Raw genomic sequence first — 18851 nt, forward strand, 5'->3', positions numbered from 1 at the left:
TAGTAAAGTCCGTAAACGCAGGAAGTGTGAAAAACGAAAGTAAACATGATTTAAACATGTGCTTCATTTACCGTAGAACAAATAAGTAAGTCAACTTTATACCGATGTACATTAAATCAAACTGCTTAAATGCTATCATGTACACTTCTTTTACTTATCGAAAATACAATGATATGAAAAAAAAATATAAGGGGGTGGGTGCTCATAACACTACAATATATACACAAACTATACATATGCTGTTATGATGCCGTATCTATGTTCATGTAATTCAGAGAAGTAAAAATGGTAAAAACAAGTGGAATAGTTTGATATTTTACAAATAGTCTGATCCCTTAACTCCCGAACTTGTGTTAAAAGTTTAAAGCATCCGTTCATATATTGATTTAGGAAGAAACATTTACATTCCATCTAAAAAGGATAACCCAGTAATACCTTGTTGTTTTTTCAGCATGGCTAATCCCAAATACACTTCCACAAATGAGAAAACAAACGCTGTCCGGTTATCTAGGTTATTAGTGGATCCATGTACTGATCTTTTTAGGGCAATTCTGAGGGATCGTATTACAGAAATACAGTTTCCATGCATTCTTAACAAGGAAAAGAATAATTTATTCCATATCTTATACAAAGATCAAAGGGAAATACTTTATCCTAAAAGCGGCTTCACTGGAATTTATGAAGAATTTGATTTGTCTTTATTATACATTTTACTAAGAAATATATCTGGAATACATCCTCACCAGAATGGATGGGGTAAATCTCCTGATCCAATAGATCGATCCCTCTCCGCTAACATAGAACGAATCAGGGAAATCCGAAATACGCACTGTGGACATGCACCCTGTGTTTCCCTTCCAGATCCAGAATTTCAAAAACATTGGCAGAACATTACAGTTATTATCAGTGAACTAGAACGAAGTCTTCCTGGAGGATGCACAACATATACAAATGCTGCAAAGATGCTTCAAACTGAAACCATGGATCCTGAACAGGAAAAAAAGTTCCTTGACATTATCGATCAACAACACAAATCCACAGAGGATCTGAAAGGTAGCATTTAAATATAAACAAAGGATGGGCCATTAATGAAGTTTTTTATTATGATCAAATTGATTTCACTTATTTCATTTGAAAGGCATGAACATGGAAAAATCAAGAATCAAATTAGTTTCATTAAGTCATTGCCTAGTGATTTTTAATTCCCTTAATAAATGTCTACAGCAAAAAAAATTTCTTTGAAAGAGACTACCAAAGAGTTGAAAAAAGAACAAGAAATCCAACGTACCAAACTGGAAATGCTCAAGTCTGAATTTACACAAGGACAGAAGAGAAAAGCAGAACAATTACAACTAAAAACAACAGAACGGAAGAAACTGAAAACTGAGCAAAACAAACAAGCAATTGAGATTAAAAAACTAAAGCATGAACAAAATCAACAAAGATTTAAACTTCACTCAATTAAACGAAAGATAATGTCGAAAAGTCTTTCAGAAGGTGAATGAGATAAAGTCACTCTCAAGTGTAATTAGATAGATGGAATAATGATAGATATAAATTACTTAATCAAACTCATGATTGTTTTTATATCTTTATGGATCTGATAATTAATGTTTTTGATGATATGTCTTGCTTTCATTACATTTTGTTTAATTTGAACAGAAAAAATAAATGGTTTTGAAGGACAAAACATTATTGGTAAGTACAATTACATAATTATATACATTTGAAAGGTATACGATGCTGTCTTCAAAGGGTCAATACCCACCAAAGTTTCCCTCTGGAAAGTAAAATTGGAAGAAAAAAGAGAACATGACAACATTGTACTCTTAAAGCTGAAAAAATTCAAATCATGTTTTATCATGTAGTAGTAGGTCTTTCAACTGCCGCTAAGACTCGTTATTAAGAACAATAACTAATAACTGGAACTCATTTAGAGCAGGTACAGGGTATTTTTTTTATCAGCAATATAGCATCCAGTGGTTTCTGGAAATTTTTACGATATATGTATCTTTAAAAAAAAACATTATTGAAAGGTCTAGTAATATTGCAACTCATTTTGAATTTCTATTTTTCACGAAAGGAAATACATTGGCGGTTCTGAAAGCTCATAAACTTCAAAAGGTAATTGCAAGAACATCCGCTGTGCAGAACACTATAGACAAATTGAGAAATAACCATTTGGCTATTCTGACTGGCAAAGAAGGGACTGGAAAAACAACGACGGCGTATCAAGTCTTATGGGAGATGTCAAATCCTTCATTTGATTCACCATGTACACCTGTTTTAATAATATCTCCTGAACAGTGGGATAAAGTGATCAAACCTTCCTTTCAATATATTGTTTATCTAGATGATGTGTTTGCTTCAGAAACTCTTGATAAAATGGCAGTTCAAAAATGGAAAAATCAGATAAATGTTATGTTTGCCTGTGCTAAAACCGGAAATGTTATGGTTTTGATAGGACTCAGAAGTAAAATATTGGCTGAAGTAAAAAAAATGTTCAAACATGCAATTCTTAATGAAGAAAATATCGTTGACCTGTCTTTGGAAAAGAATTTTACCATAAAAGATAAAGCCAATATACTGGATGCTTATGAAGAAAATTGCAATTTTAAGGCCTCGGAGCTAAGAGGCGATTCATTTACAGAATATGCAGAGGAGAATGGAATTAATGCAGTTTATAGGTTGCGTCATGACGAGAAGATAGGTATACTTTTTGCCGATTCTTATTATGGATTTCCTATGACGTGCTCGAATTTTTTCTCAAATCGTGATTTTTTTCAGATTGGCACATCTTACTTTGAATGCCTTGATGAAAAATTATTAGAAACAATAGAAAATATGCGACGAGGGAATTCTGGAAACATACATGAAAAAGTTAAATATTGTGTATTATGCTATGTTTCAATTAATGGAAGCATCGAGCCAAATAGAATATCTAAGAAATTGTTAAATTCTATCTGTGAAAGATTAAGGATTTTTCAAATTCATGACATTGAATTGAAAGACGCAATCACTGATTTGGATGGTTTGTTTCTGCGAAAAATAACACCAATTTCGGAAAACCTTTATGAATTCTCGCATGAATCTGTTTTGGAAGGTGTTATAGTGTCATTCGGACAACTAGCACCAGACATTGTGATTAGAAACTGTAGTAGAAGACAATTGCATAAACTAATTCACACACAGAAGTATCAGTCGAAACCCGGGGAAGTTGTTCTGAAAGTTCAAAAAATTAACTATTGGGATTTAGCACAAAGACTGATAGGAAGTGATGATAATGACTTCCTCACCATGATTTTTCCTTGGATAGTCTATGAAGTTTCTCTTCATCCAGGATTTGATGACCCTGATTTTTTGTCCGTTTTTCTTAGTAGTGAATTAAAGGATAAAATTACTACTCATCTTCAAAATGTAAGGATTAACAGAGCTGCGTTTTCAATGTTTCATACAGAAAATCTGTTGAAAGTTCTTGAGCTATGTGGTCCACATCATGCTACACAAGAACATTCCCATTCGCAAAACAGTGGTGCACCAACATTTCAAATAACTGTTGAACATATTCAAGTAAAACTGCAACAGATTTTTCTTTCTAAGAAAAAATACTGCATATTAAAGACTATTATATCTTACATACATAAATATCGTAATATACGTGATATACGTAATCTTCTTCAAACGAAAATCTGCTCTGGTCTGACAGTTGTACAATACTGTGTTATGCAAGGATGGAAGAACCTTGTGGATCTGATACTTGAAATAGACACACCGACAAAGACAGACCTCAATTGGTCATGTGCACATCTCGCTGCGTATGGTGGAAGGTCATTGTTATTGCATAAATTTATAGACCTTGGACAGAATATAACAGAAAAAACTACAGATGGTTATACCGTGCTTCTGGCAGCTTTTCTGGGATTAAGATATGGCGATAAAAAAAGAGTATTTTTTCCGCTAAACAAAACAAACTCTTTATTTCCAAAATGCTACGAAAATTTCACTTCATTTTTCCCCTCAAATAACAACTTTAAAAGTGTCATTAAAATATTATTAACAAAATATAATGCAAATAAAATAAGTGATCTATACATGACTGTTGATAAACATGAAAATACTGTCATTCACTATCTAGTAATGCATAACTATCTTGAAATTCTAGATTGTCTTCTAAAATATGAAAATGAATTTATTTCTAAGCGTAATAAAAGTGATCTTCCTACAGCTTTACACGTAGCTGTATATCTTGGTAGAGCAGCGATGGTGAAGAAATTGTGGGCATTTGGAGTACGACCTCAAGAAAGAGACCTGTCTCTCATGCAAACTCATAATGAAGGAGAAATGTTTTGCAATAAACGTATCGTTTATACCCAGTTGAAACGCAAATTAGATCCGAATGTGTATGACAGTGTGCTATTTAAACTTTGCTGGAATGATGGAAACAATGAAGTCCTTGATTTGAAACTGAGAGCCACCGAAGAAGTGGAAGTTGACTTTGGGGGTACCAAAGAATTTCAAGAGGTGTGCGATTTTCTCGAAGATAATCTCGGACGAGAATGAAAGTGACTTTCTTGTTATTGAACACGTTAATGTGTATTATTAATCCCAACATACCAGAACTGATATAACGTCGTGATATATGCACTTCTGATAAAGAGAGTAAAATGATATGCACTGACAATCTAATTTTCAACTATAATAGAATGATATTTAATTAGAGGTATATTTTGGCATTAATAGGTTTGTCATGATTTACTCTAGAAGGTGTCATAAAAGAAGTGAATTGAGAAGTACAACCTAAATAATTTAAATTTGATTTTATTCTAGTATCTCATTGGTTGATTACCAAAAAGGAACGCAAATTCTTTCTTAATAACCTGGTTTGGTATAGGGACACACCCCCTGGACAACCAGCTGAATCATCTGTATCCATACAATCCCCCCCCCATTTCCAGTCCTTGGAATTCATGGGAAATTCCAGATTTAATGAATATACCTTTAACTTCAAACAGTACCTCGATCTTACCTCGTGTACACAAACATCATGGCTGCTACATCTGTATATCAGTTATTACCTCCCTTGTTTCATATCACTACCGTCACTAGGGATGTATCATTGAGCGGCAAATTTGAACTCGTAAAATGCAACACAATTTTACACCCACAGTTATTCAATTATTTTAAAATTAAATTAAATTATTAGGAATGACTCTAATTCTTGGCCAAATTATTCGATGATAACCTGGTTTGGGTCAGTTTACGCTTTTTTATAATCCGCTAAACGGACCCAAACCAGGTTATCATCGAATAATTTGGCTAAGAATTAGAGTCATTCCATTAATATCTGACTTTTTTTAGTTTAAAGAAAATAAATAATCCTAGAAGCGTTTCAGATTTTGAATGTTTGAGAAGAAGTACATTGTATGTCATTCCTTCCGTGATTTGGTCGTTCTGCATCTTTTCTAAATGATTAAATCCATCAAGCACAAAGACCTATAATCATTTTCTTATTTCTTTTCCTGAATATCAGGATAATAATCACTGATAGAGCAAAACTTTTTGATAAATAATCATGGGTAATAAAAACTAAAATACATTTGCATTACTTTGAAATGGAGAAACTACTCTGAAATTGTGTTATTTTAGTTTTCTTTTTTTTATTATCCCATGTTTTCCCATTCATTCCGTAGATGTGACTCTTGAATAGTTTTTCTGACCTCCCAAATATGTGATGTTATAATGGATTTTGCGATGATCTGTCTAAATTAATAGTACAGTTCAAGAAACATCATTTTATGGAGACATTCTAATTGTTTTATTACTATTTTCTACCATATCATTTATACCGGAACTTTATGTAGTGATTAAAAAATGTTGGGGTGTAATTATAATTTCAAAAGTTCGCGAATTTATTGCAAATAAGATTGTCTCAAAAATGTCTCCAACCGAGTAAAATTTCAAATGATTAAAAGCATTTACTGTTAACCCACTCTTAATCGCTATGACCTTAATTCGAGATTCTCCAGAGGGAAAATACTAACTAGCTACTATTAATTTTCGCGATTAAGTTTTTTTTTTTTTCAATCTGTAGTTGATAGACACAAAAACTTTAAGAACTGGTTCGCTGCGAAAAATATTCGCGGATACGAGGTTCTTGTGAATTTTTCAAAAATTCATCGCAAGAGAATAAAAGTTGGCTAACAGTAATCATTGTGGACTTAGCAGAGTCAGTAAATATCTTGGCAATGATATGTTTACAGAAATTGGATTTATTTTACTCGTTAGTCGATTGATGAAAAATCGATTACATGCATATTTTGATAACTTTGTCTTTTCACGATGAACACTGGAAAGTGTTGAAAAGTTGTTTCAACATGATCTTTTTATCTTCATATTTTTATTCTTATTTTTCTATATTATATAACACATATGTTGAGTCACGTTTTGTCCGCCGTCACGTTATGTCCGCCGTCACGAAATGTCCGCCTCTTTTTCAGAAAAATCGTCACGTTATGTCCGCCGTCACGAAATGTCCGCCTCTTTTTCGGAAAAATCGTCACACTATGTCCGCCGTCACGAAATGTCCGCCTCTTTTTCGGATAAATCGTCACACTATGTCCGCTGCTACAAAATGTCCGCCTTTCTCCCCAAAAAATAGTAATATTATGTCCGCCGCCAAGAAATACCCCCCCCCCAAAAAAAAAAATCGTCACCCTATTTCTGCCGTCACGGAGTGTCCGCCGATCATCCTTCTCGTTATGTCTGCCCCAACAAAATGCCTGTCAAAGATTGAAAATAGTGTTTATTAATGACAACGGTTTGTCTTATCAAATTTGCTACACATGATTTCATTGAACTACATTGTTTCGATCAATTAATGGAGATTTGTTTAATTCCTCTTGATTGTTTACGGTATTTGATAATTTAGTGGCATGTTGTAAAAATGCAATTAAATTAAAATAAAATAAATAATCGGGTAAGAATTCTGATCAAATCCTGATTGACGAAATTTGAAGGGGGGAGAGTATTAGCATGTACATATAGGTACAGATTGTACATGTATACATTTCCTAAGGATTTCATTATATGTAAAATTTTAATTTCTCGCAAATACGAAATTTTTGCTGCAGCAGACAAGGATAAAGCACGTTTGATACTTTTCCAAAATAAAAGGAAATGCAATTTAGCCAATCTGGATGGGATGGGGGGGGGGGGGGGGTTTACACCTCCTTTGGGATATGCTAGAGTGAGTGAAAGAGATTCCGAATATTTGTTGTGTTTTAACATATGTACCGGTAATAAGCTCGTGATAGGCTACTTATAAAATTCAAATCCGCCACGTGCACTGTCTGCAGCTGGGACTCAAGACTTTAATTTGGTCGATAAGGCTTGTCAGACAGTCAATGACTGTAGACGCCTCGGCTCCACTGGAAATGTCGTTTCCCCCTAAGCACACTACAACGATGTCCGGGTTGTACCTCAACATCTTGGAGATGATATTTGGGCAGGGTACCTGTAAAGTGCGAAACGAAAAAGAAACGAAACGAAACGAAATCTACCGAAACGAAACAAAATCTACCGAAACGAAATCAAGACGAAACGAAACATAATCAAACAAACTATTGAAATCTGTGTTTTTCCCCCCAAATCAAGGTAAATCATGTATATAATTATATATATGTAGCTGCTTGTGGACTTTTTTTTTTGCTTCAAATAAAATTCATATGTAGGTCTTGCACTTGTTAATATAAAATTTGATTAACGAAAAATTATGCTCCTTTGTCAGTCTAATGATGTATTTACAGTCGTTTGGCCAGTTCCTAATAATTAGTAGTTCAAGGACTGATAATTAATAAATTCAACGGTGTAAAAATAAATTGATTTCTATGGTAAGAAGGCTTACTTATGAGTGCTTGAATTATGTGAAGTTTTGATTTTTTGCCCTCGCCTTGGTTTCGTTATCGTACTTGAAACAGTCGACATACTTAATCTGAATCACCGAGACGCGTAAGTCTGCAGAAAAACCTCTGTGTATACAAAAAACCACGTTCCATGTATCAAAAGTAAGTTTTATATGTCCTCTAAAATATGCTAAAAACTTGTCAAAAATAAAATATTTAGAACACTGTAAGATATTGAAATATTTTCGTGTTCTTATTTTACCATGTTCCAAATACCCATTTTAAACACTATTATAAATTCACTCTTCGTTGTTTTCTTCATTGTAAACGTGACTTATTATACCCCGCTGGAAAAACAGGAAGAAGGGGTATATAGTAATTGGATCTTTGTCCATCCATCCGTCTCTACGTCCGTCCGTCCGTCTAGCTATACGTCCGTCCGTCTGATATGCTATGGGGTATCCATTTCTTATCCGCAACCCCTCTTCTACCACTGAATGAAGTTTAATGAGGTTTCACAGAATTTAATAAGTCTTTCACAGAATCTTTGTTTAAGAGAATCAAAGTGCACCTATTTTATTTTTGGATCAGACACATAATTTGGGCTCCCTGAGAAAAACATAGATATTGCCATTTTTGTAACATTGGAAGGTATATCCATCTCTTATCCGCAATTCCCCTTATTCCACAGAATAAGATTTAATGATACTTTCACGGATTCTTTATTATATTGTGACATTGTTACCTTTTATTTTACTTTTTGATCTGACACTTATTTCGGGTCTCCCAAAGCAAAACATGAACTTTGTCATAAATAATCGTAAAAGAGGTGTGGGGTATCATTAAAATGAGCTCAGTGCCCACAGTGCCTCTAGTTTCTCTTCAACCTTTGGAAATACAAATAATTTATTGGTAAACAATTAATTTAACTTTTCTTAGGCATGACAATGGATAACGTCTGGGACGTATATTTTTTAATTTAAGGTTGAATTGAATAAGAATCTTTAGGCTATCCGGAACTCGTCGGCTTATTCGTAACTGGTAAAATGGACACCTATGGTAACTTGGAAATACATTTTTTGGAGGGAAGGCTGAACTTTTATGAAACAATATTTAATTCAACAATGCCTTGTTTATTTATAGCACCACCGAAGTTATACTAATTGGGTTTTGAAATCAATTACCGTGTTGATAATAAATGGGTAATATGGTTATAAATTACGCCTAAATATCCTCATCATGAAGTACGCTGGGAGTTCAATAATACTGCTAAACTATCTCATCATTATCGCTACTCCTCATTAAAATGTTGCGCGCTTATCAACCTTACATCTCACATCAATAAGACGATTGATTCTCATTACTATGGTGTCCGGATAGGGCCATTTGCATTAGCGCAACATCGCATTGAGATAAACGCACCGTCGCAATAACACACAACATGCTGTCGCGCTAACACATAACGCGCCGTCCCGTTAACGCAACTTTGCACAACGCGCTGTCGCGCAAACACACAACGCGCCGTCGCGCTAACACAACTTTGCAGAACGCGCCGTAAGCGTAAGCGTGACGGCGTGTTGTGTGTTAGCGCGACGGCGCATTGTGCAATGTTGTGTTAGTGCGACGATGTGTTGTGTGTTAGCGCGACGGCGCGTTGTGCAAAGTTGGAGCAAAGTTGCATTAGCGCGACGGCGTGTTGTGTGTTAGCGCGATGTCTCGTTTATCTGAACGCGATGTCGCGCTAACGCAAATGGCCCTATCCGGACACCATACATTACCGCTCCATACAGGAATGTGTAATTGATGACGCAGAAACTGAATCCTAAATTCTAAATATCTATAAATTGATCACAATGTTTCAAAGAAAGTTTGCAATCTAATTCAGTCTAAAAAATTCCCGTGTTTGGAGATATGATAAACAAAGCCCCCAGTAATGTGTCTTTAAAAGATAATAAGTGTGGAGAACACCTAACCAAATAAAAAACCTTTTTAAGTGACCAGGGAATACATTTCTTATGCATGACCATGTACGGTTCTTTTTACATATATAAAGCACGGACTAAAGATGTGCATTGTAGCGATATATGTACTCTTCTACGAAGAGGGTATGAATAGAATTAATAATTAACCCCCCCAAAAAAAATGTTTAAAATTTAAATTGATTTAACTTCAAATGGATATAAACAGACTGGTCGTACCCTATTTTCCATAATGTTATGTGTTTGGCGAGAATGGTACACTGTAGCTCCAACTGGAAGCTTGTTCAGGGGAAAGGGGCCTTACCATCATAAACTTTATTCCCTAACCTTATTTATGGGAGCCGCCATGTTTGGATCACGTGACTTGACGCCATAAATGCTGCTAAATGTACGTCAGCATAGGTTTAGGTTGCAAGTATTAAAGAGGGATGTCGCTCTATAGCCCAGTGCTTGATATGTATATAAGTAGATGTAGTTTCATTTGTACAGTACAGGATAGTGTTTAACTGCTGTTTTGTCAAGGCAGCTAATTATTGGTTTTTGTTAAGTGTTTTCCCTTTCTACTATTATATTAAGCATAAAGTTGCATGCAATCTTATTTTTCTTCAAAGTAATATAACCACTGCCTGCTGGTTCCATCTAACAGATGACTTTTCATTTCATATGTTATTATAGTCATAATGTTTTCTTGCTAATTTTTCAACACTAGATGCCAGGTCACTGTTTATCTACTGGCATATATGTTAATGTCATTTATTCCTGTGCTCAACCTCACCTTGGATGGCACAATGAGCTTGCCAAACTATGTTCGTCAATCACATTTGGTGGCATATTTATTTTTGTAGTGCCATCTTTTTGCTGTATACCTACTGTTTTTATATTTTTTGCAAATATTGTTTATCTGTAAATTTAGGGGATCAGTATTTTAATATGTATTTGTGCGATTACCTTTTGTTCTGATCCCCTATCATGTGATGTATATATTTTTTCTTATTTCGTCATTTTAATAAATGACATATTTCATCTCAACAATGGTGTTGATTTTATTTGAATTTATCACAGCAAAAACAGAGCTGCGGTGAGATTGTGCAGCATGAGGAAACATAAAACAACAATTATGTAAATAATTTCATTTATGTGTTGAATGCTGTTTATTTTCTTTGGTCTAAATGTAAGTAATTAGATGTTCTATTTTATTGTTCAAACTCAATGTTTTGATTTTTCTCCATTTGCTGGAATTCTCCCAGGCCTTTCAAGTGTCGGGTTCCATGTTATGCAATTTTCCCCAGTTTTTCTTTTTCGGCTGCTTGTTATGCAACTCCAAAATTTTCCATGGTCAAAGCAGACCCCTTTGCAGACAATCAGCCAATCAGAGTTGTCCATTATAATCACGTGTTTTGATGCTGTCTGTAACTGACCAGTCAGCACTGGGTCATTCTCGCTTTGTTGACGCTATCAATAACAGCAAAAAAATTGGCACACCCACCACCACCCCAGCTTTTCCTACCTGGCATTTATATGTTTTAAATTGATATACAAATTACATTTGACACATTGACATATTTACTTTTGTAGTGCCATCTTTTTGCTGTATATCTACTGTTTTTATACGTTTTGCAAATATTGTTTATCTGTAAATTTAGGGGATCAGTATATTAATATGTATTTGTGCGATTACCTTTTGTTCTGATCCACTATCATGTGATGTATATATTTTTTCTTATTTCGTCATTTTAATAAATGACATATTTCATCTCAACAATGGTGTTGATTTTATTTGAATTTATCACAGCAAAAACAGAGCTGCGGTGAGATTGTGCGGCATGAGGAAACATAAATAAGATTGCATTCAATTCCTGAGTTTCAGGAATTCTGAAATGCGTTCTACGTTCTCTTCCCATGTATTTTTTTTTCTAAAAATATATTACTGATTCAATTCATAAACAATTAACCATGTCAGAACTGCTTCTTCTTTCATTCTTGGAGCCAAAAGTTACCATCATGAAGAAAATATTAACACACCCCCACCCCCCCCCCCCCACCCGAACTAAGGATGCTAAAAACAAGAGTATGCATTGAATAAACTAACAGATGCATCAAAACAAAGTTTATAAGAAAAGGTAACTTAAGTAAGGTATTATTTCGCTTAGAAAAAATTATTTTTCAATTTTAGCCAATTTGTATAAAATTTTTATTTTTACATTTAAATGATAACATTATGCCATATATACATGTACGTTATCCTTTAATTATAAATACAAGTTGGTTAAAAGTGAAAAGTTGTTTTTTAATTCAAGAAATGATATTTAGTTAAGATAAACATGAAGAATGATAAATAGATAGCATTGCCGGCTTTGAGAACATTCGGCTTAAAAAGAAATCTGGAAGGACTTTATTTATTAAACAATTAGATGATGATAATAGAAAATCAATATAAATTCATCATCAATCTGTTTTAATTATTTTACAACATATATGCTGGTATTGTTTGTTTAATACTTACCCAATAATCTTCATTTTTCTTATCAACCTGTCATGTGGCGCAGCAGGGGTCAAAGAAAAAAAAACAGATACCTACCTGCGGCCAGGTGAGACCGCGCAACGCGTTCCCTCATTGGATGAAGTAAACACGTGATCATTTGAAAATTTAGAAAGGGACAATTCTGTATTGTTTTGTTCAAGTCAGCAAAGGCCTGGGGCCCGTTTTACAAAAGAACTTACGACTAAGACTAAGAAATTGAAAACATCATTTCTTAGAAAAAGATTAAAATAAGTTTGATATAAACATGATAAAGTTTATTAAAAAATTAAATGTCTATAAAATGTCTCAATTCTTAAAAAAGAAAGTGCGCACTCTTCGTGTTGGCGGACATTACGAGACGATATTTACAATCAGAAATATTGAAGGACATTTCTTAAAGGCGGACATTATGTGATCAGTGACGAGTTTACCGAGAATAGATGGACATTTCTTGGCGGCGGACGTAATCCGACGATTTTTTTTTCGGAAGAAAGGCGGACTTTTCTTGTTGGCGGACAATATTACGATTTGTTTTAGAAAGAATGCAGGCATTTTGTAGCAGGGAATATAATATTACGATTTGTTAAAAAAAGGCGGACATTTTGTAGCGGCGGACATCGTGTGACGATTTTTCTGAAAAGTAGGCGGACATTTCGTGACGGCGGACATAACTTGACGATTTTTTCAAAAAAGAGGCGGACATTTCGTGACGGCGGACATAACGTGACGGCGGACAAAACGTGACTCAACACACATATCTTAATTACAAGTAAAGGTTTCATTGTACGAAAAACTCAAAATTGAGACAATTCCTTTGAAAAACGCCGATAACCAGAACTACTTGAAATTTTGGAAAATCCTTGAATTCATACATATTTAATGTAGGGAAGTTTCATGTATAGTGTAACACTTAAACAAAATTCTTTTAAGTGGTTTAAAAAGGAAGGTATATATGAATATTTAATTATATTAAAACATTTACATTCTCTGTGTTTTTCTACTTAGCAAACTGTGAAATTGGTTTGAAAACCATGTTTGTGTACACTCACGCGTAGAATTATAAACAGAGAAACGTGTGCTAACGTGACGTCACAATGAGGCTACAACGACGTCACAATAAGGCCTCAGCGACGTTAGTAAAAGTACAACGATATAGGGCAGCGAGAAATTTAAATTTTGAGTATTATTTTTGGTGCTTCCAAATATGTAAAATGTAAATATAAAGAATGTTTTTAAGTTTAGAGTGAATTATTGGTGTGTGAATCACACAGACTTGAACGTAGGCATATTTTTCATGAATCGCTAGCGCACTTCATGAAATATGCCTACGTGACAAGTCTGTGTGATTCACACACCAATAACTCACACAAAACTTTAAAACATTCCTTAATTAAATTAAGGATTAGTTCTACGCAAATAATGAACCGATTCTTATCCGGTTGCAATCTGGAATTCATTAAAGCACAGTACATGTAATTATCTATTTTTCCCAATATCAATATCAAAGGTATTTTTTGCACCAGAAAGGACCTTTACTTCAATTTTTCTAAGTGCGAGTATGTACGGTCCCCCCCCCCCCATTAGCTATATGTTTGTTTCCTGTAAAAAGTACTTCTCGAGAAATTTTCATTCATGTTTAGAGCTGCAAAATTTGACCCATACCGGAAACCCAAGGCTTTTGAGCAGCGGGGGACCTTTTTTCATGCCAACATCTACTGCAACACAAAACTTTGGTAAAAATGTCTAATCCAAAGGACTGGTCTCTAAGTCCCCCAGTAGGATTCGAATGTGCTCTGTTAGGATCAACCCCTTACTCCAGGACTTAAGAGCAGGGCCTTCAAATTTAAACATTTAATCGACACCCAAGGTCATTGAGCAATAAGTTCTCTCTACCATATCAAAGCCTTTGTTGCCATAGATGTTTAAGGTCACATCCAAATAATCGGCCTAATTTGCTACCAACTGTCGAGCGCTTGGCTAAACAACAGTTGTTAATTACATTTTATGACTTAGATCAGATGTAGCCGTAATTGGGGCACAAGTCTGAATGATCATTGTGTAAGCATTCTTCCTACTTAGTTAATGTGATGGTCTAGATAAGGGTTGATATACATGTAAGACATGAGAATTATTATTCTTATTATTATTATTAATATTATTATTATTATTATTAATTAGAATTATTATTACACTACCCTTTTACTTAAGCTCCAGAATATTACAAGTATATTACCATTATAAGTCAAATATCAATTTGATATCGTACGTTCTATGATCGATAGAATGAACTTGTCCGTTTTCGGGGAACTTTTTATAAGTCAATCAGAGAGAGGCACCGGTGTTCCAAATTTCTCCTGTGTTTTGATTTTTGTTGCCTGCACTTAAGAAACTGAATTTTAAAAAGTATAACATTATTTCTAACCCTTACATGTACTTCTAATATCTTTTCTCTTTTTTTAAACATTCAGCAAATATTTATTACATTTTCTTTTGTTTATTCAGTATATTTTAATTTTATTCAAATATAATTTTCGTTATATTAAAGTTGATTCTTACATCTGTAATAATTTTGCAGAGGTAATTCATCTACTACTACACAATTTTTTATTTAATTCTTGTCAGAGAATTTTTTTTTATTTCTAAGGAAATGTATAGTAAGATGAATATTTGTTTTCTTTGACAAATATCTCATTATTCAATTTTCATGCCAATGTAAAATATGAACCATCGCTACATTTTTGTGGTACGTTAGAATTTACCTCTGTACATTATGTGATATGTTTATTTAAGTTTTGCAAACTCCCTGCATGTTACATGTATATGGTGAGTTAGACGAGTATTTCCTAAAGCCTTTTTTAAAATACATTGGATTACTGTATTAACGTACCTATATGCTGTAGTGCTATGTGTAAACATACAGTTTAATACAGTATTCTAATAACAGTATGATGTATACATCGAATCGTCCAGTCAGGAAAGCATCAACACTAAGTTTCTATGACTTTTTTTTATATAAATTTCTGACACAAGAGTAGCGGGACATAGACTCGATTATGCAATAGGATAGACACCAACATACACATCCACTGACAAATTCATTTTAGAATAAATATTTCCTGTGTGCAAAACAAGAATGCCTTTATGAGGAACAAACCATTGTTGAAGCCTTAAAATGAATTTCAGATACAATGTTGTGTAGAAGAAAAAATCACGTCCGTTTTTCGGAGTATTTTTTTAAGTCAATCACACTGAGGTAGCAATGTTCTTCGTTTTTTCTGCTTATTGTTTCTCTTTTTTTGCCTGTACTAAATAACGACTGATCAAAATAATGTAGTACTTGGAAGCAGTACTTAATATAATCTATATTGTAAAAACTGCCTTCATATTTTCCCAATATAACAAAAGATGGTTATTATTTTATTTATATTATTAATTCTTTTCATTTACTTCATCAGATGTGTCCCTGTAATAAAAAAAAATATTTTTTCGTTTTCAAATGTCTTGTGAATTAAATATTCTACTCCTATAAAAACCCATCATGATTTTATATTTTCATCCGATGAGAATATAGCCGCCTTGTAAACTAAGGATACGTCTAGAAATAGCAAAAATTGATTTATTTAGTTGAATGAATGACTAATATCATCATGTTTAAGATTTCCAGTTAAAAAGGAGTCCTAATGATTGTAGATTTTGTTACCAGTCTCAGCCTACTTTGACGAAAATATTTTCAGCATTGCTATTTTATAAAATAAATGTTTTAATAAAAGGCAGATATATCAGTTGTGTTTATTTTAATGAAATGAATATCTTAAGCTTTTTACTTAAAAAGCTTGTCTAAAAATGGTATATAGATAATATCAATAATGAAATTATTATATATGTACAATGTGGACATTAAGATGTTGTGTTCTTAAAATAATTAATGGTTGCATTGTTTTCAGCTATCCAGCTATTCTCCACAAAAAAGAAAACGGAAAATTAACACCCAGAAAGTCGTAAGCTCATACAAATACAGGATTATAAAATAAAATATAGAATCGGATGAAGAAGAACAAACAGATCTAAACAATTATCTAATATAAGAATCTTCTTTCCCTGTTTTCCGAATAAGGATACATTTGTAAGGAAGAGAACATAATTGAAAAACCTTCAAATATACTGCAGATACAGTATAGTGTAGAGGAAAATAACATGTCCTTCTTTTCGATGAATCTTTTTTAAAGTCAATCACAGAGAGACACCAGTGTTCCTGTGTTTTGTTTCTTGTTGCCTGCACTTTTTTAAAACCATCAGCAAATATTTATTTAATTTTCTTTTGTTTATTCAGTATATTTTAATTTTATTCAAATAATTTATTTAGGTCACATGAGTAAACTCAGTTGACCTTTTGCTATCTGTTTGCGTTCGCCGTCGTGCGTCGTGCGTAGTCTGTCGTGCGTTAATATTTGATTATTTTCAGCACAAAGCATCTATGGGTAAAGGGGAACAAAAACTGTGAATTTCATGATCCCTGCCTCCCTGGGGCCTGAGGGGTGGGGCCAAAACCACTAAAATTAATGCAATCTTTAAAAAATCTTCTTCTTTACTCCTGGACATTAAGCAGTCAAACTGTTTGCATTATTGTAACTAGCATTGAGTTCTCTTCCAGAATTGTGAAATTCATGGCCCCAGGGTCAGGGGTTCTAGTGTTAGGGCGGGCTACATAAGTATATAGTGAAAATGCATTATTTCCTTGAAAATTTTCTTCTCTGCTCCTGGGTATTAAAAAAACTAGCTAGTTATGATGAGCAAGAGTGCCTCTACCAAAATTGTGAATTTTCTGACCCCAGGGTCAGGGATTCTGGTGTTAGGTTGGGGCTCTATTGATTATATAGTGAAAATTCATGATTTCCTTGAGAATCTTCTTCTCTGTTCCTAGGTATTAAATAAACTAATTAAGTGTATAGTTATGATAAGCAAAAGTGCCTCTACCAAAATTGTGAATTTTATGGTCCCAGGGTCAGGGGTTCTGGTGTTAGGGCGAGGCTCTATTGATTATGCAGTGAAAAGTTACATTAAATCTTTGAAAGAATTTTTCTCTGTCTCTGGGTATGAAGCAGATGAATTACATATATGGTTATGATGAGCAAGGGTCCTAATCTTCTAGAATTGTTAATTTCAAGGCTTTAGGGTCAGGGGTACTATAGATGGGGGGGGGGGGCTGTACTTCTATACTGAAAATGAATGATTTGTTTGAAATCTGCTCCTTGGTATTAATCAAATATTTCTGAAAAGCAAGGTTGCCTTTTCAAAAAATGTGCAGTGTGTGTATCTAGGCCTAAGGGTCAGGGGTTCATGTGTGCTAAGGGCACTACTAATTATTACCGAATATTACTGATTAGTTGAAATGCATTTTTTGTTCCCCTACCCTGCCCATGGGTACTAAGTAACCAAGCTAAGCAACTGCAAAGTGTATTGTTATGATGATCAAGGGTGCCTCTTTCAAAATTGTGAATGCCATAGCATCTGGCTTAAAACATGAATCAAATTCAATTACTGGAAAGTTGTTGCATAATGCTCAGGTGACCTATAAGGCCAATATACTTTTTCGTTATAATAAAGTTGATAATTACATCTGCAATAATTTTGCACAGGTAATTCTTCTACTACTACACAATTTTTAATCTTTTTCTTGTAAGAAAATGTTTTATTTTTACTTATTTCTAAGGAAATGAATAGAAAGATCAATATTTGTTATATTTGTCAAATATCTCATTATTCCATTTGCATGCCAATGTAAAATGTGATCCATCGCTACAATTTTGTGATACGTTAGAATTTAGCTCGTTTATCTATGTTATGTATTAATTTAAGTTCTGCAAACTGCTCGGATGTTATAAGGTAACTGAGACTAGTATTTCCTAAAGCCTTTTTGAAATAGATTGCAATACTGAATTAATGTACCCTCATGCAGAGTATAAACATGTAGTTTAATTCAGTATTTTAAAACTAGTATGATGTATACGTCGAATCATTTAGTCAGGAAAGCATTAACCTTAAGTTTCAAAGACTTTCACTTTAAAATATCTTACACAAGAGTGAGGGGGCATATTCTCTATTATGTAATCGGATGGAGAACGTACAAATCTTTTGAAATATTTAATTTTAGAATAAGCATTTTCTATGTTCAAAACAAGGATGCTTTATGGGGAACAAACCATTATTGAAGCCTTTAAATGAACTGCAGATACAGCGTTGTGGAGAAGAAAAATATCAATAAATTGGATTGCTGCATTAACGTACCCTTATGCGGTGTATCGAAATACAGTTTAATACAGTATTATGTAAAAACAGTATTATGTATACGTCGAATCCTATAGTCGGGAGACCAGCAACCTTAAGTTTCTATGACTTTCTCTTATGAATTTCTTACACAAGAGTGAAGGGGCATATTCTGAATTATGCAAT

At 33.8% G+C, this 18851-nt stretch overlaps 2 protein-coding genes across 2 annotated transcripts in view; one reads left to right on the forward strand and one right to left on the reverse strand.

The window, feature by feature from the left end:
- LOC134259430 (uncharacterized) overlaps nt 1-18851 on the reverse strand; it is a gene marked incomplete at its 3' end in the record, with an annotated part of 113949 nt that overhangs the window by 18218 nt on the left and 76880 nt on the right. The window lies entirely within an intron of this gene.
- Nucleotides 453-4560, forward strand: LOC134259398 (uncharacterized). The gene is made up of 5 exons (XM_062741985.1): nt 453-1053; nt 1246-1497; nt 1663-1698; nt 2084-3945; nt 4201-4560. Exons 1-5 carry the CDS (start codon nt 453-455, stop codon nt 4558-4560), a joined length of 3111 nt encoding a protein of 1036 aa, XP_062597969.1.

The sequence above is a fragment of the Saccostrea cucullata genome, unplaced genomic scaffold (genome assembly GCF_032062105.1).
Source record: "Saccostrea cucullata isolate Sc308-1 unplaced genomic scaffold, CSIRO_AGI_Scuc_v1 ctg6022, whole genome shotgun sequence".
Lineage (NCBI taxonomy): Eukaryota > Metazoa > Mollusca > Bivalvia > Ostreida > Ostreidae > Saccostrea > Saccostrea cuccullata.